General features: G+C 65.5%; 2 protein-coding genes across 2 annotated transcripts; one reads left to right on the forward strand and one right to left on the reverse strand.

Moving 5' to 3' along the window:
* Positions 1-4560: 4560 nt before the first annotated feature.
* Positions 4561-13701, forward strand: OPLAH (5-oxoprolinase, ATP-hydrolysing). The gene is made up of 26 exons (XM_068983648.1): positions 4561-4780; positions 4852-5043; positions 5544-5643; positions 5722-5845; positions 6044-6239; positions 6307-6472; positions 6558-6696; positions 6790-6857; positions 6985-7250; positions 7337-7449; positions 7535-7705; positions 7842-7979; positions 8060-8198; positions 8327-8439; positions 8676-8827; positions 9388-9548; positions 9629-9730; positions 9801-9975; positions 11446-11630; positions 11749-11895; positions 11979-12113; positions 12295-12444; positions 12554-12711; positions 12860-13020; positions 13183-13280; positions 13555-13701. The coding sequence occupies exons 1-26, from the start codon at positions 4610-4612 to the stop codon at positions 13699-13701; spliced, it is 3867 nt and encodes a 1288-aa protein (XP_068839749.1). The 5' UTR covers positions 4561-4609.
* A 123-nt stretch (positions 13702-13824) lies between these two features.
* Positions 13825-15899, reverse strand: LOC138088741 (sphingomyelin phosphodiesterase 5-like). Its single transcript, XM_068984070.1, has 7 exons — positions 15075-15899; positions 14908-14980; positions 14547-14687; positions 14359-14448; positions 14201-14264; positions 13989-14124; positions 13825-13917 (listed from the first exon to the last, which is right to left on the reverse strand). Exons 1-7 carry the CDS (start codon positions 15897-15899, stop codon positions 13825-13827), a joined length of 1422 nt encoding a protein of 473 aa, XP_068840171.1.
* Between the last annotated feature and the right edge of the window lie 2157 nt (positions 15900-18056).

Raw genomic sequence — 18056 nt, forward strand, 5'->3', positions numbered from 1 at the left:
AATACTGGAGTGGGTAGCCTTTCCCTTCTCTAAGGGATCTGCCTGACCCAAGGATTGAACCCTGGTCTCCTGCGTTGCAGGCAGATTCTTTACCATCTGAGCTACCAGATGGTAGCTTTATCAATTACCTTTATCTAATATTGTGTACATTCTCAGAATTGTTAAATTTGAGAAAACCTCTATCAGATTTACATATGAGCCCTAAGATTTCAGGGTCTTTAGGGGCTATTTATCACATTTTAGAGGTTTTTTGAATTGAAGACATAAGCCAACTCCATCAGCCCTATGTTGGTGACGCGCAGCACAGAGAGGCGGCTGTGTTCCTGGGAGTCACTTCTGTACCAGAACGACAGCAATACCTGAACGACACCAGGGAGCGGCTGCTCCCACCTCAGCCTGCCTGAGCAGAGCCCGCCATGCCCCCACCTGTCCCCAACAGCTGGGGAAGAAATGACACAATGCCAGGTGCAGTGGGAAGAGACAGAATTAACCTCACTGTGATGACATGCTTTTGGAAATTTTACTGAGTGTGCAGCCCTGTGAACACTCTGCTGAGGCCCTGACCTGGAGGGATCCTGAGCCTCCTGACTTCAGTGAATCTGACCCTTGCCCCAGACCCCCCCGGGCAGCACAGATGCATCTCAGCGGTGGCCTATCCCAAGAGCGGTCAGTGGCCAGTTGGCAGTTACTGATCTGTTGCAGGAACTCTGGGCTGTAACCAGCGGGCTCCTCCTTGGCCTTGTTGCCTTTGCTGTTAGTTCATTAGTTCTGGGGCTTGTCGAGAGCGGTTCTGTGGAGTATGTTCCTCCACAGTGAGCAGCTTCTGAGGTACTACTCAGCCCCCTGCCTCACAACCCCCCCCCACCCACCCCCTTACAGTCAATCCCGGCTGCTGAGAAGTCGCATCTGAGTCAGCGGAGCATTCAGCCACCGGCTGGGCAAAGGTTGGGCTTCAGCTCCCAAGCCAGTGGTGAGTTGTCCTTTGCTGATGAATCAGGGTACACCTGGGGAACACTTTCAAGTCTGCCCCACATCCAGCTGGCATAATAGGCTGAAGAATACCTGCAGAGATAGCTGGGTCTTGATTCCTGGAGACCATGAATGTCACCTTCTGTGGCAGAAGGAACTCTGCAGATGTGATTAAGCTAAGGGTCTTGAGAAGGAGTGCATGTGCTGCAGTATCCAGGGGGCCCCCATGGAAACATGAGGGTCCTTTCAAGGTGGCAGCAAAGGGGTATTTGGGTGCAGAAGAGCAGGAGAGGTGACCTTGGAGGCAGAGTTGTGGAGTGAGGCAGCCTCAAGCCAGGGAGTGCTGGCCACTGGACACAGCGAGGAACAAACTCTCCCCAGGACCCTCCAGAAGGAACTGTTACTTTAGCCCATAGATTCAGTTTGGACTTCTGGCCTTTAGAGCTGGAAGAGAATAAATGTCTGCTGTTTTAAGCCTTCACATTGCTGGTAATGTGTTTGAACTCTTAGGTAACTTCTCCTCACTGAGACCTCCACTGTCCTGACTCCAAGCTTGGCGTCCAGAGGAGTCTGCCTGCTCCGCCGTGCTGTGGAGCTGCTAGTCCTTCCCCCTGGCCTCACCCTGGGCGGGGTCTGGGGGAGCTGGGCTGGTGGGAGCTTGCCCCTCCCAGAGTGACCCCCGGAACCATGGGTGGCTGTTGCAGGGGAGGCCTTGTCTTCTCATCTTATCTTTCCTAGGTTCCTCTGCACTACTGGCTAACAAGTGGAAACTGCAGTGAGCAGGCCCACAAAATGCAAAAAACGACATGAAATAAATCATAATGGAAGAAATGACTCAAAATAATGGCAACTACACAGAACCATCCCATTAGAAAACACATGGGGAGAAGGAAGGAAGGCTTTCATATGTTCTCAAGTACAAACCCAGTCATTGCCTTTGAAGGGGCTCCCCTGCCCTCAGAAACTGCCGTCCTTGTCTGCTGGGGCCTCCCTGCTGCCTGCCCCACCCTGTTCCCTGAGGTTGTGGCCCTGAACGTGGTGCCTCATCTGGGGTGCCTGTCCTTCATGAGACAATGACTCTCCCTGCCATCCGCACGGGAGGACCTCCTGTGCTTACCCTAAGGTGCTTGCGGGCTTACCAGGCGCCCCCAAGCTCTGACCCACCAGAGTCTCTGAGGCCAGTCCAGCTCCTGCTGCTGCTGGGCCAGACACAACCCCTCCCTCAGGGCAGCTCAAACGTCCACCCTCCTGCCCCCTTCAGATGATGTGCTGGCCACCACCACCTCTGGGACTGTGTCCAGGGACCCAGCCCCACAACCTGGCATGAGCAGTGGTGGCCAGTGGGGAGGAGGGACACCTGAATCATTCAGCTCCTTTCCTGCAATACCACCATGATAGGCTGGGACCCAGAACCTTCTGTCCACCAGGAGGGGCTTCCAGAAGGGACTCCCAAGTCTGGGGCAGATCTGGGCCCTACTTGTGAGCCAGAGGCCAGAGTTTGGGGGGTGCCCCGCTCAGGGTGCTCGGAACTGCTGGGTGCTGGCTCTGAAGCCCCGGAATGTGGCTGCGGTGGGGGGTAGGGAGCCGTTGACCTCACAATGGCGGGGTCCGCTGCCCTCTGGCCAGCCTGCCTGCCGCCAGCAGCTGCTGCCCACCACTGCCGGGCATGTCCCTCCTCAGCAGCTATGAGGGCCTGCGGCAGGAGATCCAGCGGCTGGCACAGGAAAACGAGGAGCTGCGGCGGCTGGTACAGCTCATCCAGGAGAACCAGGAGCTGAAGCTGGTGCTCAGGAACCGGGGCAGCAGCCTGAGCTTCTGTGGCCCCGGGCTCCTGGCTGAGGTGGCCGCTGGCCCCCGGCTCCCCCGGCGCAGGACCATCAAGTTCAAGGATGTGGAGAGAGGTGCGTGCTGGGCCGGGGACTCTGCGGGGGCCGCAGTCTCCACCAGTTCAGCCGTGTAGCAAAGTGGGAGTCCTTTGCGTCCCTGGGCTGTGTCCTGTCAGGTGCTGACAGGGGCTGCGGAGGAAGGGGGGGGGCTGGAGCGGGGGCTCTTTCAGGGGTGCAGCAGAGGCAGACCAAAGGGAGGGAGCCATGTGGCTGCCCTTCAACCCCCCAACATATGGGGGACACTGAGGCGGCTAGAGGCCAGTCAGTGGGGAGCCCCGCCGCAGGCAGGGTGCAGCCCGGAGCCTGCGCCCTTAAAGCAGCCCACTTCCCCCTCTCCTCCTGGGACCAGCTTCAAAGGCCAGCAAGGGTCAAGAGAGTGCAAAGCCGGGGGTGGGACGGGGGCCAGGGTGTGGACCATGTCCGTACCGGTTTGGCCCCCTGTCTGCCTAGTCCCTGAGGTAAGGGGCCCCCCTTCACCTGCTGCTGCTCTTGGGAAGCCCCCTATCCCCCACCGTTCCTTTTCTAGAGCCCTTCACAGCTTGAGCCCACCTCAGACCTGGGCAGGCAGCCAAGCGGCTTTCAGTCCACAGGGGAGCACGCAGGGGAGGGGCAGCCATCCTCCCCGTGGTCATGGGACTGACCTGCTGTCTGGCAACATCAGCCAGAGGGCCGCAGGGTCGGCCAGGGAGGGTGGTGTGGAGGGCCCCCTGCTCACAGCGCCTGTGAGAAGCGAAGGCTTTCTCCAGGGTTCGAAGTCCTGGCTGCCGGGGGCCCTCAATTCCAGCCTCCCGCCTCGCTCCCCGACTCCCCCCGCTCCCCCCTAACCGCGGCGCGCTGGGGCGCTCTCCGAGGTCGTCTGGGCAGCCTGCTCCCCTCTCCCGGGGCGCCTGGAAGAGGCTTCCCGGGGCGTCCACGCCCAGCGAGCTCCGAGCCGGCGGAGGGCAGGGCGGCCGCCGAGCCCAGGTGCCCGCGGGGTGGGGCCGCGCCTGCACAGTGCTTCCTCCGCGGGGACCGGCATGGAGACGCCCGCTGCCCTCCGGCCCAGCTCGGCCCCGCCCCGCCGTACTCGGGATGGCTCGCAGCCGAGGGAGGGGACGGCTCCGGGCTGCCCGATCTTGACGCAACCGGAGAGCCCGGAGCGCCGGGACCGGTCGTGCGGGGGGCGGGTCCCGCTTCCGGGCTGGGGGCGGGCGCGGGCAGGCTGCCGAACGGACGGCGAGAGACCCGGAGCCGACAGGCCAGGTGGGGACCCTCCCCGCTCCTCTCCGCACCCCTCGCCCCCGATCGCCCCCGCCGCGCGCTCCTCCTTGCCTCCCGGCCCCCGCCCCGGCCGGCCGTCTGCGCAGGCTCTGCCCGGTCCCCGTCCCCTCTTGCTCCAAGGTCGAGCCTTGGGGCAGTGGGCCTTCTCTCACCTGCTCCCAACGCACGTGCTTCTACCTGCTTAAAGGGTCCAGAAACCCCAGCCCCAGGGCTCCTACTGCATCTCCTCCTCGGAAAGTCCTGCTCCAGGAGGCCCTGGGTTTCCGCCGCAGCCCTGGGCATTGGAACTGGGGAGTAGGCACAGGGGGCATTAGGCCCAGCCCGGACTTACCCAGCTCTGGCTCCACCCAGGGCCCCTTCTGGGCCCGGAATCGCGTCCTCTCCCCATCCCAGCTCTGCTCAGGGCTGCCCGCCTGTGGATGACCCACTGCCTCTGGCCAGTTCTCCCAGGACTGCCGGCTGAGGAGTCGCTGCTGGACTCCAGCCCCATCACCATGGGTGGCCCGGAGGGGCGCTTCCATTTTGCCATCGACCGTGGAGGCACCTTCACAGATGTCTTTGCCCAGTGCCCAGGAGGGCACGTGAGGGTCCTAAAGCTGCTTTCAGAAGACCCTGCCAACTATGCGGACGCCCCCACTGAGGGCATCCGCCGCGTCCTGGAGCAGGTAGGCAGGGCAGGGTGGCAGGTGGAGGGGTCTCTGGGCCAGAGGCCTGAAGGCTGACCACGTGGTTCCAGGAGGGGGGCGTGCTGCTGCCTCGGGACCGGCCGCTGGACACCAGTCGCATTGCCAGCATCCGCATGGGCACCACGGTGGCGACCAATGCGCTGTTGGAACGGCGGGGAGAGCGGGTGGCGCTGCTGGTGACGCGCGGGTTCCGAGACCTGCTGCACGTGGGCACCCAGGCCCGCTTGGACCTCTTTGACCTGGTGAGCTCATCCAAGTCAGCGGTGGCTGACTCCATAGAACACGTTTTCCCTGGGGCGCCTGGGCCCCTCAGGGAGGGCAGTCCTTGGAAGGGTCAGTGCTAGCCCAAGGCCACAGCTGATAGCAGGTTCTGGACACTCATGATGGGATGCTGCGTCCCTCCAGCCCTGAGTGGCCGTGTGTTGTTCTGGGCCTGTCCTCCACTCTGCCACGTCCTGGACGCTGACCCTCACCCCTCTGCGGGGTTCTGGGATGGAGCAGCTCTATGAGGGCAGACAGCTGGCAGCACTCAGATGCCTGGGGGCAGAGAGCCACCCTGGGTGGGCCTTCCTTGGGCCACCTGGTCTGACTGTCTCCTGGGACCATCCCGTCTGACTGTGTCTCCTGGGGCTGTGGACTGGCCCGCTGGGACACATCCCCTAGCCTGCATCGACCCATCCACGCAGGACCCCAGCAAGGACCCTCAGGCCTGGGCCACCTCTGAGCTTCTGCCCGCCCTCAGGCCGTGCCCATGCCCGAGATGCTGTATGAGGAGGTGCTGGAAGTGGACGAACGGGTAGTGCTCTATCGAGGGGAGCCGGGTGCTGGGACACCCGTGAAAGGTACGGCGCGGCGGAGTGCTGGGGGTGGGGCAGCAGGCCCTGACAGCCTTTGACCCCGATCCCGCGGCTTCCTCGCAGGCTGCACAGGGGACCTGCTGGAAGTGCAGCAGCCTGTGGATCTGGGGGGCCTGCGAGGGAAGCTGGAAGGGCTCCTGTCCCGGGGCATCCGCAGCCTGGCCGTGGTGCTCATGCACTCGTACACGTGAGTGGGCTGTGGTGGGGCGGGGGCAGCGGGCCGGTCCGGAGTGCTGAGGCTGGGGGGCGGGACGGCGTGCGGGGCGAGGGCGGAGCGGGGCGAGGGCGGAGCGGGGCGGGGGGGCGGAGCGGGGCGGGGGGGGCGGAGATGCGGGGTGCGGGCCGGCGGGCGGGGTTGGGTCTCAGTGGCGCTCGGTTCTCCTAGGTGGGCCCAGCACGAGCAGCAGGTGGGCGCCCTGGCCCGGGAACTGGGCTTCACGCACGTGTCGCTGTCCTCGGAGGCCATGCCCATGGTGCGCATCGTGCCCCGGGGGCACACGGCCTGTGCCGACGCCTACCTCACGCCCACCATCCAGCGCTACGTGCAGGGCTTCCGCCGTGGCTTCCAGGGTCAGCTCAAGGTGAGACCCCTTCCCTGCCCGCCCCTGGCCCGCCCCACCCCGCCCCTCACCACCCGCCTGCCCACAGGACGTGCAGGTGCTGTTCATGCGCTCCGACGGTGGGCTGGCGCCCATGGACTCCTTCAGCGGCTCCCGCGCTGTGCTCTCCGGCCCTGCTGGGGGCGTGGTTGGTTACTCAGCCACCACCTACCGGGTGGAGGGCGGCCAGCCAGTCATCGGCTTTGACATGGGAGGTATGAAGGCCCGAGGGTGGGGTCCGGGGGCCTCAGTTGCTGGGCTGGGTAGCATCTGGGTCTCCTTGCTCCCCACCCCCACCAGGCACGTCTACCGATGTGAGCCGCTATGCTGGTGAGTTTGAGCATGTTTTCGAGGCCAGCACGGCTGGTGTCACCCTCCAGGCCCCCCAGCTGGATATCAACACGGTGGCAGCGGGTGGGGGCTCCCGCCTCTTCTTCAGGTCAGCACCATCCCGCACCTGTGCGGACACCCCCAGCCCCACCTCCCTAACCCGCCTCCCAACACGCTTCCAACGCCAGTCCCCTCTCCAAAGGTCCGGCCTCTTCGTGGTGGGGCCAGAGTCTGCGGGAGCCCACCCCGGCCCCGCCTGCTACCGAAAAGGTAAGCGCTGACATACTCGCCCTGAGACCCTTCCGGCACAGCCCAGCCCCTCCCCCAGCCCCACCCCCACTGGCCACGCCTGGCACCCACCTACAGCCCCAGCCCCCACACTGTGCACACCTCCCAGGGGGCCCTGTGACAGTGACGGACGCTAATCTGGTCCTGGGTCGCCTGTTGCCTGCCTCCTTCCCCTGCATTTTTGGGCCGGGAGAGGACCAGCCACTGTCCCCAGAGGCGTCCCGAAAGGCCCTGGAGGCTGTGGCCACGGAGGTCAACAGCTTCCTGACCAATGGGCCTTGCCCGGCCTCCCCACTGAGCCTGGAGGAGGTGGCCATGGGGTTTGTTCGTGTGGCCAACGAGGCCATGTGTCGGCCCATCCGTGCTCTCACGCAGGTACGCCCACCGCTACCCTTGCCTGTGGGGGGAGTGGGGGGCGCCAGGTGGATGGGGGGGCCACTGATCCCCTTCTGGTTCCCCAGGCACGAGGCCATGACCCCTCGGCCCACGTGCTGGCCTGCTTTGGGGGAGCTGGTGGGCAGCATGCTTGTGCCATCGCCCGGGCCCTGGGCATGGACACTGTGCACATTCACAGGTGTGTCTGAGTGCAGTGCGTGGGTCAGGGGGGCGCCCACTTTGGGAGACACTGTACCCACCACTCTGCCGTCCTTGTCCTGTAGGCACAGTGGACTGCTGTCGGCGCTGGGGTTGGCCCTGGCCGACGTGGTGCATGAGGCACAGGAGCCCTGCTCCCTGCCCTATGCTCCCGAGACCTTTGCACAGCTGGACCAGAGGCTGGGCCGCCTGGAGGAGCAGTGTGTGGAGGCCCTGCGGGCCCAGGGCTTCCCCAGGTGGGGCTCTGGGGGCTACCAGGCCACCTCACTTGGGGTCCGGTCAGCAGCAGTCGGGGAGGGCTGGGCTCTGAGAGCTGCAGGAGGCGCCCCCGCCCGGCCCCCCATGCGAGCACCCTGCCTGCCACCATCACAGGTCCCAGATCAGCACTGAGAGCTTCCTGCACCTGCGCTACCAGGGCACAGACTGCGCCCTGATGGTGTCTGCCCACCAGCACCCGGCCAGTGCCCGCTCGCCCCGAGCTGGTGACTTTGGGGCAGCCTTTGTGGAGAGGTATGTGACCTCCACCTCCCAGGAGCCCGGGTGCACGGGTTGGCCTGGCTGCCACCCCTGACAGTCCCCTCTGGGCTCAGGTACATGAGGGAGTTCGGCTTCATTATTCCTGAGCGGCCAGTGGTGGTGGACGACGTGCGGGTCAGGGGCACCGGCAGCAGCAGCCTTTGCCTCGAGGATGTCCCAAAAGTCCATAGTGGGCCTCCCCGGGTAGATAAGGTTAGTGATCCTGCCTGTGCCCACCCGCCCACCCACCCACAGCCACTGGGACATGAGGACAGAAGTGGAGGGGGAGACGCAGGGAGAGCTCTGGTCCTGGAACCCTGCTCACCCCGCACCCTCCTCAGATGACCCAGTGCTACTTTGAGGGGGGCTACCAGGAGACCCCTGTGTACCTGTTGGGAGAGCTGGGCTGTGGGCACAAGCTTCAGGGGCCCTGCCTCATCATTGACAGCAACAGGTGGGCTGAGGCCTGGCCGGGGTGGGGGTGTGTGGGGTGAGGCCCAGGGTGAACTGTGGGGCCCTGGCTGGGGGGGGGGGGGTAGGTGGGGCGGTCCTCTGGCCCCAGCTGCAGGAGTCTGGAGGACTTTTGGGTCCCTTCATGGTTGGGACATTCCTTGGCCTGGGCATGTGGGGAACCTGGTTGGGTGGGGGTCTGGCCTGGCTCCTCCAGCCCCTCTGCTCCCCTGCGCCCAGTACCATCCTGGTGGAGCCAGGCTGCCAGGCAGAGGTGACTGAGACTGGGGACATCCGCATCTCTGTGGGGGCCGAGACGGCCAGCATGGTGGGCATGCAGCTTGACCCCATCCACCTGTCCATCTTCTCCCACCGCTTCATGAGCATCGCTGGTGAGTGGCTGCACAGTCCTGCTCCCTCGCCTGCTCCCTGCGGTGCAGGGGGGGTTCTGCATGCCGGGCAGTGTGTGCTGGGGTGCCTGGCAGGGGTGTGCAGGGAGAAAGTGCGATCGGGGGCAGGGCAGAAGCAGAGCCTCTGAGCAGTGGGGCAGGCAGTGTGGCCCCGGCCCCGGGATGGACCTGCTGCACCTGCAGGTCTGGGGCAGGGGGTGCTTTTGCCCTCCCAGCACCGTGTGATCTGGGCTCTGCACAGGGAACCCAGGCTCAGGGTCAGGCTAGGTGCTTGCTGGGGCCACCAACATTGGGTTCTTACTGCAGGAGGCAGGGTGTGGGGTTGATGGGGGCATTGGGCAGGGCTGAGAAGGGAAGGGCTGCCCTCGGCACGAGCAAGACGTCTGGCCACGTCCTCATGTGTCTAGGTAGACTGTCACCTGCTTCGGGTCCTGGGTCTGGGTCTCAGAGGCCTTGAAGGCAGTGGGCCCTGCCCTTCTGTGCCCAGGATGGGCTGTGGGCGGCATGGGGCTGGCGGGCATCTGGTCACTATGTGCCCGCAGAGCAGATGGGCCGCATCCTGCAGCGCACGGCCATCTCCACCAACATCAAGGAGCGTCTGGACTTCTCCTGCGCCCTCTTTGGGCCCGACGGGGGGCTGGTCTCCAACGCCCCTCATATCCCCGTGCACCTGGGTGCCATGCAGGAGACGGTGCAGTTCCAGGTTCGGGAGGCCCCTTCCCCTGATACCCCTACCCCTCAGCCCTGCCCCCTCCCCACTCTGCACCTGTCTCCTGGCTTCAGATTCAGCAGTTGGGGGCTGATCTCCACCCCGGCGATGTGCTGCTGAGCAACCACCCCAGCGCAGGGGGCAGCCACTTGCCAGACCTGACTGTCATCACACCGGTGAGGGGCGCTGCCCAGGGACCCATGGAGGAGGGCCACCGGCGCCACTGACCATTGCTCTCACCCCTAGGTGTTTTGGCCGGGTCAGACGCGGCCTGTGTTCTATGTGGCCAGCCGTGGGCACCATGCAGACATTGGGGGCATCACACCAGGCTCCATGCCCCCCCACTCCACCAGCCTGCAGCAGGAGGGTGCGGTCTTCCTGTCCTTCAAACTTGTGCAGGGGGGAGTCTTCCAGGAAGAGGGTGAGTGGCACTGGGCTGGTACACCTGGCTGCTTCCCGCCTGCCCTACCCCCAGGCTGGCCTCCAGGCTGGGGGAGCCAGGCGGTGACCCCGCAGAGTGGTTGCACAGTATCTCTCAGAGATAATCAGAGGCGCTGAGCTAAGTTGTGCCTGGGCCCAGGGAGGCCTCAGTGGTTTGGGGGTGGGGAGTTGGCCAGGACACCCAAGGGTGCAGGAGAGGGAGAAGCCTACTTCAAGGTGGGCAGCTGCTTCTGTTTATAATTCACACTTTGGTTTGCACTGGGTCTGGGGGCTGCAGAGAAACAGGGGTGCCAGGGGCTGCAGGCTCCTGAAGAGCTTCCCTGGGCCTGGGTGAGGGCAGTGGGTGGTGGGGCAGCTGTGAAAGGCGTCAGCCGGGCCCGAGCTGGTCTGCTGGTGCACCTGCTGACATGCAGTACATAGAGGGTCCGAGGATGGCCTGCAGGCCAGGAAGGGGGCTGGGGCGAGGGCTCTACCTGCCTTGGGGGATGCTGAGCCTCAAGCTGGGGACAAGGGTGAAGGTGGTTTGGAGGTCAGGGTTGGTGTCTGGTGGGATTTGGGCATGGGGGAGGGAATGAAGTTTGGACAGCTGTAGGATGGAGGTTCTGGCTTTGTGGTTGCTGAGGAGGTGGGGCAGCAGCTTTGGTGGAACCTGGGGGCAGGACGGCCAGTGTGAGGCAGCCAGGGGTGAGAGCCCCGGGGGCATCTCAGAGTGAGAACAGGTGATGGGTGACCGGACCATGTGCTGCTGTGGGTGTGAGGACACAGATAAAGGGGCCGAGGCCTGGCTACTGCCTTGGTCAGTGTGGGGCGGGGGCAGAGGGCAAGGACCCCTGAGGGACATAAGCAGGCAGAGGACCTGGTGGCCAGGGAGCCTCAGAGAGGATCCTGACCCAGACTCAGGAGAGGCGCTTTCCTGAGGCACGGAGTGGTCCTTGGGGTCAAACCTGTACTGCTTGCCATGGGTGGAGTCTTTGTCCAGGTCTGCTGGGGCCAGGTCTGCTGGGGCCAGGGATGGGGGGACAGACAGCCATGCTGATGCTCTTTCAGTGATTGGCCGTGGCCCCGAGTGGTGGGCCCTGGGGGGGAGGGTTAGGTAAGGGAAGTGGTTTTTCCTCTTGGCGGGAGGCCTAGAAAAGGCTGGAGAGTGGGCCGTGGGGAGGTAGGGCAGGAGGAATGGAGGTGGTGGGGAGTTTGCTCGGGGAACCTGCGCCCTGCCCCTGCCCTTACCTCCAGCCCATGTGTGGTCACAGCAAAGCTACCTGTCTATTCTAGGGTGCCCTGGGGGACTGGGGTGTGAGGAGAAGGTTCAGCCGATGGGGGAGGAGTCAGCAGAGTGGTAGGGAGCCAGTGCTGGGCCAGCACGTGGAGCCTGCAGTGCCCCGGCAGAGGAGCAGAGCACCAGGTGGCCCTGGGACTCCCAGGTGGCTCAGTGGCGGTCCCATCCATTTAGCGGTGACTGAAGCCCTGCGGGCGCCAGGCAAGATTCCGGGCTGCAGCGGAACACGGAACCTGCACGACAACCTGTCGGATCTGCGTGCCCAGGTGGCGGCCAACCAGAAGGGCATCCAGCTGGTGGGCGAGCTCATCGGGCAGTATGGCCTGGACGTGGTGCAGGCCTACATGGGCCACATTCAGGTGGGCCGGGGGCAGCAGGGCAGGCAGCTCTGTGCTTGCCCCCAGGTGGGTGGGCAGAGGAGAAGGGGGCACCTGGCCCACCTGGAAGGGACATGGCTGATGCTGAACTCCCCACCAGGCAAACGCGGAGCTCGCTGTGAGGGACATGCTCCGGGCCTTTGGAACTGCCCGGCAGGCCCGGGGCCTGCCCCTGGAGGTGTCTGCTGAGGACCACATGGACGACGGCTCCCCCATACGACTCCGAGTGCAGATCAACCTGAATCAGGTCAGTCTTCGGAGGGGGTACCTCCTCGGGCATCACGGGCACGCCCGGCGGGCTGCTGACCTCTCCCCCACTCTGGTGGGCAGGGTAGCGCGGTGTTTGATTTCAGCGGCTCAGGGCCGGAGGTGTTCGGCAACCTCAACGCGCCGCGGGCCATCACGCTGTCTGCACTCATCTACTGTCTTCGCTGTCTGGTCGGCCGCGACATTCCACTCAACCAGGTGCGAGGGGCTGTGCTGTGTGCAGGGACAGCGGCTCCACCCCAAGCCCACATCACCCTCAGTGAGCCCGGGCGAGGTCAGCTCAAGGTCGGCCTGATCCTAGGGAGCAGGTGGTGTACTTTCCTCCACAGCCCCCGCCCCCCACCTCCCCCCATTGTTGAGAGCCGCCCTTTGCCCTCAGGGCTGCCTGGCTCCGGTGCGCGTGGTAATTCCTAAAGGCTCCATCCTAGACCCTTCCCCCGACGCGGCCGTGGTGGGCGGCAACGTGCTCACGTCGCAGCGCGTGGTGGACGTCATCCTGGGTGCCTTCGGGGCCTGCGCCGCTTCCCAGGTGCGGTGGGCCCAGGGGACGCTCTGTGCGGCCAGAGGCGGGGATGGGCTGCGGGCGGTAGGGAGGGGCTGCACTCGCAGCCAGCGCAGCGACCCCTTGCCCCTGCCAGGGCTGCATGAACAACGTGACCTTGGGCAACGCCCACATGGGCTACTACGAGACGGTGGCGGGCGGCGCGGGCGCGGGTCCGGGTTGGCACGGGCGCAGCGGCGTGCACAGCCACATGACCAATACGCGCATCACCGACCCCGAGATCCTGGAGAGCAGGTGACGGCTCGGGGTGGGTTTGGGGTCGGGGGACGGGGCTGGGCAGCGGGGCCGGGCGGCGCGGGGGCGGGGCCGGGCGGCGCGGGGGCGGGGCCGGGCGGCGCGGGGGCGGGGCCGGCTGGGCTGAGCTGAGCCCGGGACCGTGCAGGTACCCGGTTATCCTGCGCCGCTTCGAGCTAAGACTGGGGTCCGGGGGTCGCGGCCGCTTCCGGGGCGGCGATGGCATTATCCGTGAGCTGCTTTTCCGCGAGGAGGCGCTGCTGTCCGTGCTGACCGAGCGCCGCGCCTTCCAGCCGTATGGCCTGATGGGTAGGTGATTCCCCCCCCCCCCCCCGCCCAGCCCCAATCGCTGCGGGGAGTCTGTTCCCCACCCACCTCCTGTCCCATCTGTCCTCCCGTTTAAAACAACCCCCTCCCCCATCTCTCACTTCCTTGCCTCCTGGGCCACTCCCGCCTTGCTTCTTCCTGAAGGGGGTGAGCCTGGTGCCCGGGGCCTAAACCTACTCATCCGGAAGGATGGCCGGACAGTGAACCTGGGTGGGAAGACCTCGGTGCCCGTGTACCCTGGGGTAAGGACTGCGGCCTGGCCTGTCCCATGCTCACTCCCCCACCCCCAGTGGCCCTCATCCCACAGAGGGTGAATGGAATTGCGGAGATAAGCGGAGACCGAGTTTAATTTGGCTCCTACAAGAATAGGGAGCCGGAAAAAAAAATAGGGGCCTGAGAACCCGGGCTCCGGGGTCCCAGCTGGCCGATATGGACACGTTGCCCTGTGGGGATGGGCCTGTAGCGGGAGGCAGGGCAGCGCCAGGCCCAGGCTGATCCTGCCCCTCTGCTCCACAGGACGTGTTCTGTCTCCACACACCAGGCGGTGGGGGCTACGGGGACCCGGAGGACCCCGCCCCACTGCCAGGTTCGCCGTTGCAGCCCCTAGCCTTCCCCGAGCGGGGCAGCGTGTATGAGTACCGCAGGGCCCAGGAGGCTGTGTGAAGGAGGGCCCACACAATAAAGATCCCTGAAGTCGCTTTTCCCTCTGGCGACTGGCCAGGCTCACGTTCTGTGTCACCGTCCGTCTTTCCACCTGTTCTGGCACCTGTCTCCTGCAAGCTGGCCTTAGGAAGACGTGGACACTCGGAGCCGAAGTCCCACGGCCAGGTGGTCTGTGAGCCCGGCCAGGGCAGTGCTGAATGTCACCTGCTCCACCTCCTGGAGGGCGGGAGGCAGGTTGGAGAGTTGCCCCAGCGCGGCAGGCCCGCACCCTGAGCTCTGACACTTACCGGGCTCAGAAGGCCTCCAGGCGTGCTGCGGTAGGTGATGTAGTCCAGGCGCCGGCCCCTCCAGGACTCAGCTGGGGGGCCTCCACGGGGAGGGCCTGCCAGGTAACGGCGGCGCCCTTTCTTCTGCTCCAGGGCCCTGAGGAGGGGCCGTGTCACCAGGGTCAGGGCAGCCCTGCTTCCCGACCTTGTCTGACCCCTAGGTAGCCACTCACCTACGCAGCATCTCCGGCGAGCAGGCCACGGAGCGGCGGAGCTCGGAGGGTCTCAGCAACGTCCCTGGGGTGGGTGGGGAAGGGCATTGTCAGTGGGTGCCTCTGCAGAGACCGCCTGAGGTCCCCACGCCCCCATCGGGGTGCCCCGCCCTGCGTACCCAGGGCCCAGGGCTGCTCCCGGCGCGTGCCCAGCCGGCAGGGGTCCCGGAAGCAGCTGAAAAACTGGTGCTCCTGCTCCTGCTGGTGGTCTGAGAGGCGACATTCGGGGTGTGTGTGTGTGTGTGTGTGTGTGTGTGTGTGTGTGTGCGCGCGCGCGCGGGGTTGGGGGAGGGGCGGGCCGTCTTACCTCGTGAGCAGTTGTCGAAGTTGAGGTCACCCAGAAGCACGCTGAAGGCCACGGCCTCGTCACTCTGGCGGCTCTCCGCCTCGAACTGCCCGGCCCAGTCCAGGAGCACCGTCAGCTGTTTGCAGCGCAGGAGCCCGTCCTCTGCGGAGCGGGGTGGAGGAGCCGGTGTCCGCATCCTGGACACCCAGCTTCGCCCCCCGTCCCACCCTATCCTGATCCGCTAGCCCACCTAGGGACTCGCGGCGGCTGGGGCAGTGAATAAACTTTGCAAGGAGGGGAGGTGCTGGCCAGGGTTGGGACTCGCTGCCGCCGCCGCCACCACGCAGAGGGGCCTCCTGCTTACGAACCCGGCAGGGCTCACCGCTGGGCGCGTGCAAGTGTGTGCAGTGCAGGAAGCCCACGACGCGGCGCCCGTCCAGGATGCCCAGCTGCGCCTGCAACACCACGGACCTTGGCGCTCCTTCGCGTGTTCCACTCCAAGCCCCGCCCCCCCCTGGGGCCGCGGCGCCACGGACAGGGGACAGGTACCTGCGCGGAAAGTAGTCCCTTGGAGGCCAGAGCATCCTCGCCACGTGCGTGGGGGAAGGACTGGAAGGCGGCACGCAGCAGCGGATAGCGCGAGGCCAGCAGCGGCCCACTGCCCAGCAACTTGAGGTGTAGGCCGTGCTGCAGGCCGAATGTGCCCACGTCGTACAACACCGGGCCCAGATTAGATGCCAGGAGGCTCACCAGGCGTCGCTCTGCGCGAAGATCGAACGCCTCCTGCAGGCACATGAAGTCCAGACTCGCTGGCATGGCTCCCGTCAGCACCCCGCACGGCATCGCCTGCACTGGCGAACCGCAGCCTGTAGCCCCATAGGGCGAACTCCGCAGGCCGGCGAGCAACACGGCGCCCATGGCTGCGGCCCGCCGCTGCGTGTGCGGCAAGTTGTTGAAGCGCGCCAGCCCGTCGGGGAGCAGGCACAGATTTGCGCTGAAGAAGCCGAAGCTGCGCGCGGGCTCAGTGTGAGGGCACCAGGGCGCAGGGGGCGCCCAGCACCGCGGAGGAGGCTGGTAGCAGAAGGGACGGCGCCAGGCTTGCAGCAGCAGCCAGAGCAGCAGCGCCGGGAGAGTAAGGGGCAGGGCCGCGAGCAGCAGCAGCAGCGCGCCCGCGGCGCCTGCGGCGGTTCTCAGCCAGCTCTGTTCGCTCCGGCTCTCGGCCGGCGCCCAGCAGCCCAGCAGCTGGTCCAGGGCCCAGTAGGCCGGGAAAAGCAGCGCGCGGGTCAGGCGGTGGAGAGCGTGCAGCACAGGGTGCGGGAAGGGCGAGGGTCGTAGGGCGCAGGGCGTCGGGGGCCAGTTGGGCGGGGATGGCATGGCGCACGAGGCTCCTCGGCAGTGTGTCTCCGACGACTCATTGGCTTCCAGCGTGCGAGTCGATCCGTGCGTTCGTCCGCGGGAGCTGCAGGGGAGTCGCAGGGGTCAAGGCTACGTGGCACAGCTTGTGCGCGGGGCAGGGAAGGCGCTGTGCCCCGCGAGCTTGGGGGTGCGGACGCTGGCAGAGCCGCCCGGGAAACCGCCCTCTGCTCACTCGCGCGGAGTGTCTGCGGCGGTTGGAGAGAACCAAAAGGAAAGCAGAAGGGACCCTGGTCCCGCCCCAGAAGCCCCTCGCCCCGCCCACCCCTAAAAGCCTCAAGGAGAACCCGCAGACCGCGCGGACCGGCGCAGCTCCTGGGTGCAGCCACACCCAACGGAGGCCGACACTTTTCCCGTGTCCGGCGGCCGGACGGGAGTGCGATGCGCGTTGCGTCCAGCTCTCTGCCTCCTCCCACCAGTCAGGGTGAAGTGGCCTTTCGCTCCTGCTGCCCAGACTACGGCCTATACCCCACCCCGACCTGTGCCCAGGTTCGTGACGTCTAGCACCTGAATACGAAGACACGCCCGCAGATGGGCGGACTCGAGGCAGCCTAACCAGCCGCCAGCTCTGCGCCGGCTCTGTGGGCCTACCACGAGAAACTTCCAGTCTGGGGGAAGGACCATTGGTTCTGCTCTGCGCGGCTGGCCTGGCCTTCCGGGGCACGTGAGCCAGATGGGAGCCACTCTGTTGGGTCCCAGGACCGAGCTGCCTGGCCTTGCTCAGATGCTGCCTTGCCCTCCCCTCCCTGGCCCCCATCTTTCTCATTCCAGCTGCGAAGCGGTTCCTAGAGCTCTTACGGTTGACTCCTAAATTGCGCTGAAGCTTGGACCAGGATTGCCCTTTCCGCCTGCAGACACAGAGAAGGGGCTCTGCTCCCCGCACCCCTCCCCTTCCCCTCCCCCCCCCCTCCCCTTCCCCTCCCCCCCCCCCGCCCCCGCTCAAATTTTCCAGAAATCCTGGATCCCCTGTAGAAATCAAGGTCTGGTGCTGGGTGTGCTCATTCCTACTGTCCTGTCGTTCAGCCTTCTCAGCAGACAGAGCTAGGCACACCTAGGGCTCTCTGCCTGTCTGTACACAGGGGCTTTGCCTGCCTTTCCCAGGGGTCTGACTTATCTGCTGAAGTAGGCCTGGGGGGAGGGGAGTAAGGCTGCAGAGAGGCAGCAGCTCTGGGGCCAGAGACCCCAGCTTGCCCAAACCCCCTCTCCTCTGTACCCCCTTGCTGGTAGCTGACATGAACCCATGCCCAGTGGCTCCTCTGTCCCCTAGTGATCCTCGGGCTGGTGGGCGGCGGTGCTAGAGAAGCCTCCTGGCTGGGGTCCGAATCCCCACCACTACCTCTGGCCTCCTCCCCTTCTGCAGGAAGGCCCTCTCTGCTCCTCATGCGGGTCCTGAAGGGACAAGCGCCCTGGCCTACACTCAGGGAATCCTGCACTCCCCACCAGCCTTCCCTCTCTGAGTCTATAGGTTACCTCCTGTGTCCCCTCCTACCCCATCCCACTCCTGCTCTCCCGTTCTGCTCTCCTGTGGCCTGTGCTGCTCAGCCACACCCCTTAGTAGTGGGGAGCTGTCTTCCCAGCTCTGACTCTCACAGTCTAGTCCCTTCCTACGGGAGCCTTTGGCCTTGCAGGGCCCCCACCTCCCTGGGCTACTCAGTGCCCAGGTGCGAGTGAGTCTCTTTCTCCTGGCTCCCGTCCCTTTAATGTCCCCCTGCCCTTGATGAGGGTCCAGAAAACATGTCCCCACCCTCCTTGTCCCTGCCTGGTGCAGAGGGAGGAGCTCCTGTGCCCACAGCCTCCTCTGGAGCCCACTCTGCCTTCTGCTCTGGGTCCAGGCCTCACCCGGCCGCCAGCAGGTGGCCAGGGCTCCAGGCACACCCACACAGCCCCTGCTAGCTCAGCTCCTTCTCGTTTCCTGCTCTGGACACTCCAGGCCTCAGGCCATGTGAGGGGAGATGTGGGGCCTCTGGAACACCCCCTCAGCATGACAGCTGCTCAGATCTGGTCTTGGGGCTCTCTCCAGGGGCCCTGAGGGGCAGGAGCCCTCAGGGCAGACAGGACAGAAGGGCACCAGAGGGGGCGGCACCACCCAGGAGTACCGGCCCGGGGCCCAGCGGCCAG

This window comes from Capricornis sumatraensis, chromosome 11 (genome assembly GCF_032405125.1).
Source record: "Capricornis sumatraensis isolate serow.1 chromosome 11, serow.2, whole genome shotgun sequence".
In the NCBI taxonomy this organism is placed as follows: Eukaryota; Metazoa; Chordata; class Mammalia; order Artiodactyla; family Bovidae; genus Capricornis; species Capricornis sumatraensis.

What these genes read in the sequence shown, in the direction of transcription:
- LOC138088741 (XM_068984070.1), bottom strand. Translation starts at nt 15,899, where the DNA reads ATGCCATCCCCGCCCAACTGGCCCCCGACGCCCTGCGCCCTACGACCC. An exon ending in CTTCGACAACTGCTCACGAG is followed by an intron (nt 14,449 to 14,546) that starts GTAAGACGGCCC and finishes GTCGCCTCTCAG; the next exon opens with ACCACCAGCAGGAGCAGGAG. An exon ending in GGAGCAGCCCTGGGCCCTGG is followed by an intron (nt 14,265 to 14,358) that starts GTACGCAGGGCG and finishes CACCCACCCCAG; the next exon opens with GGACGTTGCTGAGACCCTCC.
- OPLAH (XM_068983648.1), top strand. Translation starts at nt 4,610, where the DNA reads ATGGGTGGCCCGGAGGGGCGCTTCCATTTTGCCATCGACCGTGGAGGC. An exon ending in CGGGCCCAGGGCTTCCCCAG is followed by an intron (nt 7,706 to 7,841) that starts GTGGGGCTCTGG and finishes CCACCATCACAG; the next exon opens with GTCCCAGATCAGCACTGAGA. An exon ending in GGCCTCCCCGGGTAGATAAG is followed by an intron (nt 8,199 to 8,326) that starts GTTAGTGATCCT and finishes CACCCTCCTCAG; the next exon opens with ATGACCCAGTGCTACTTTGA.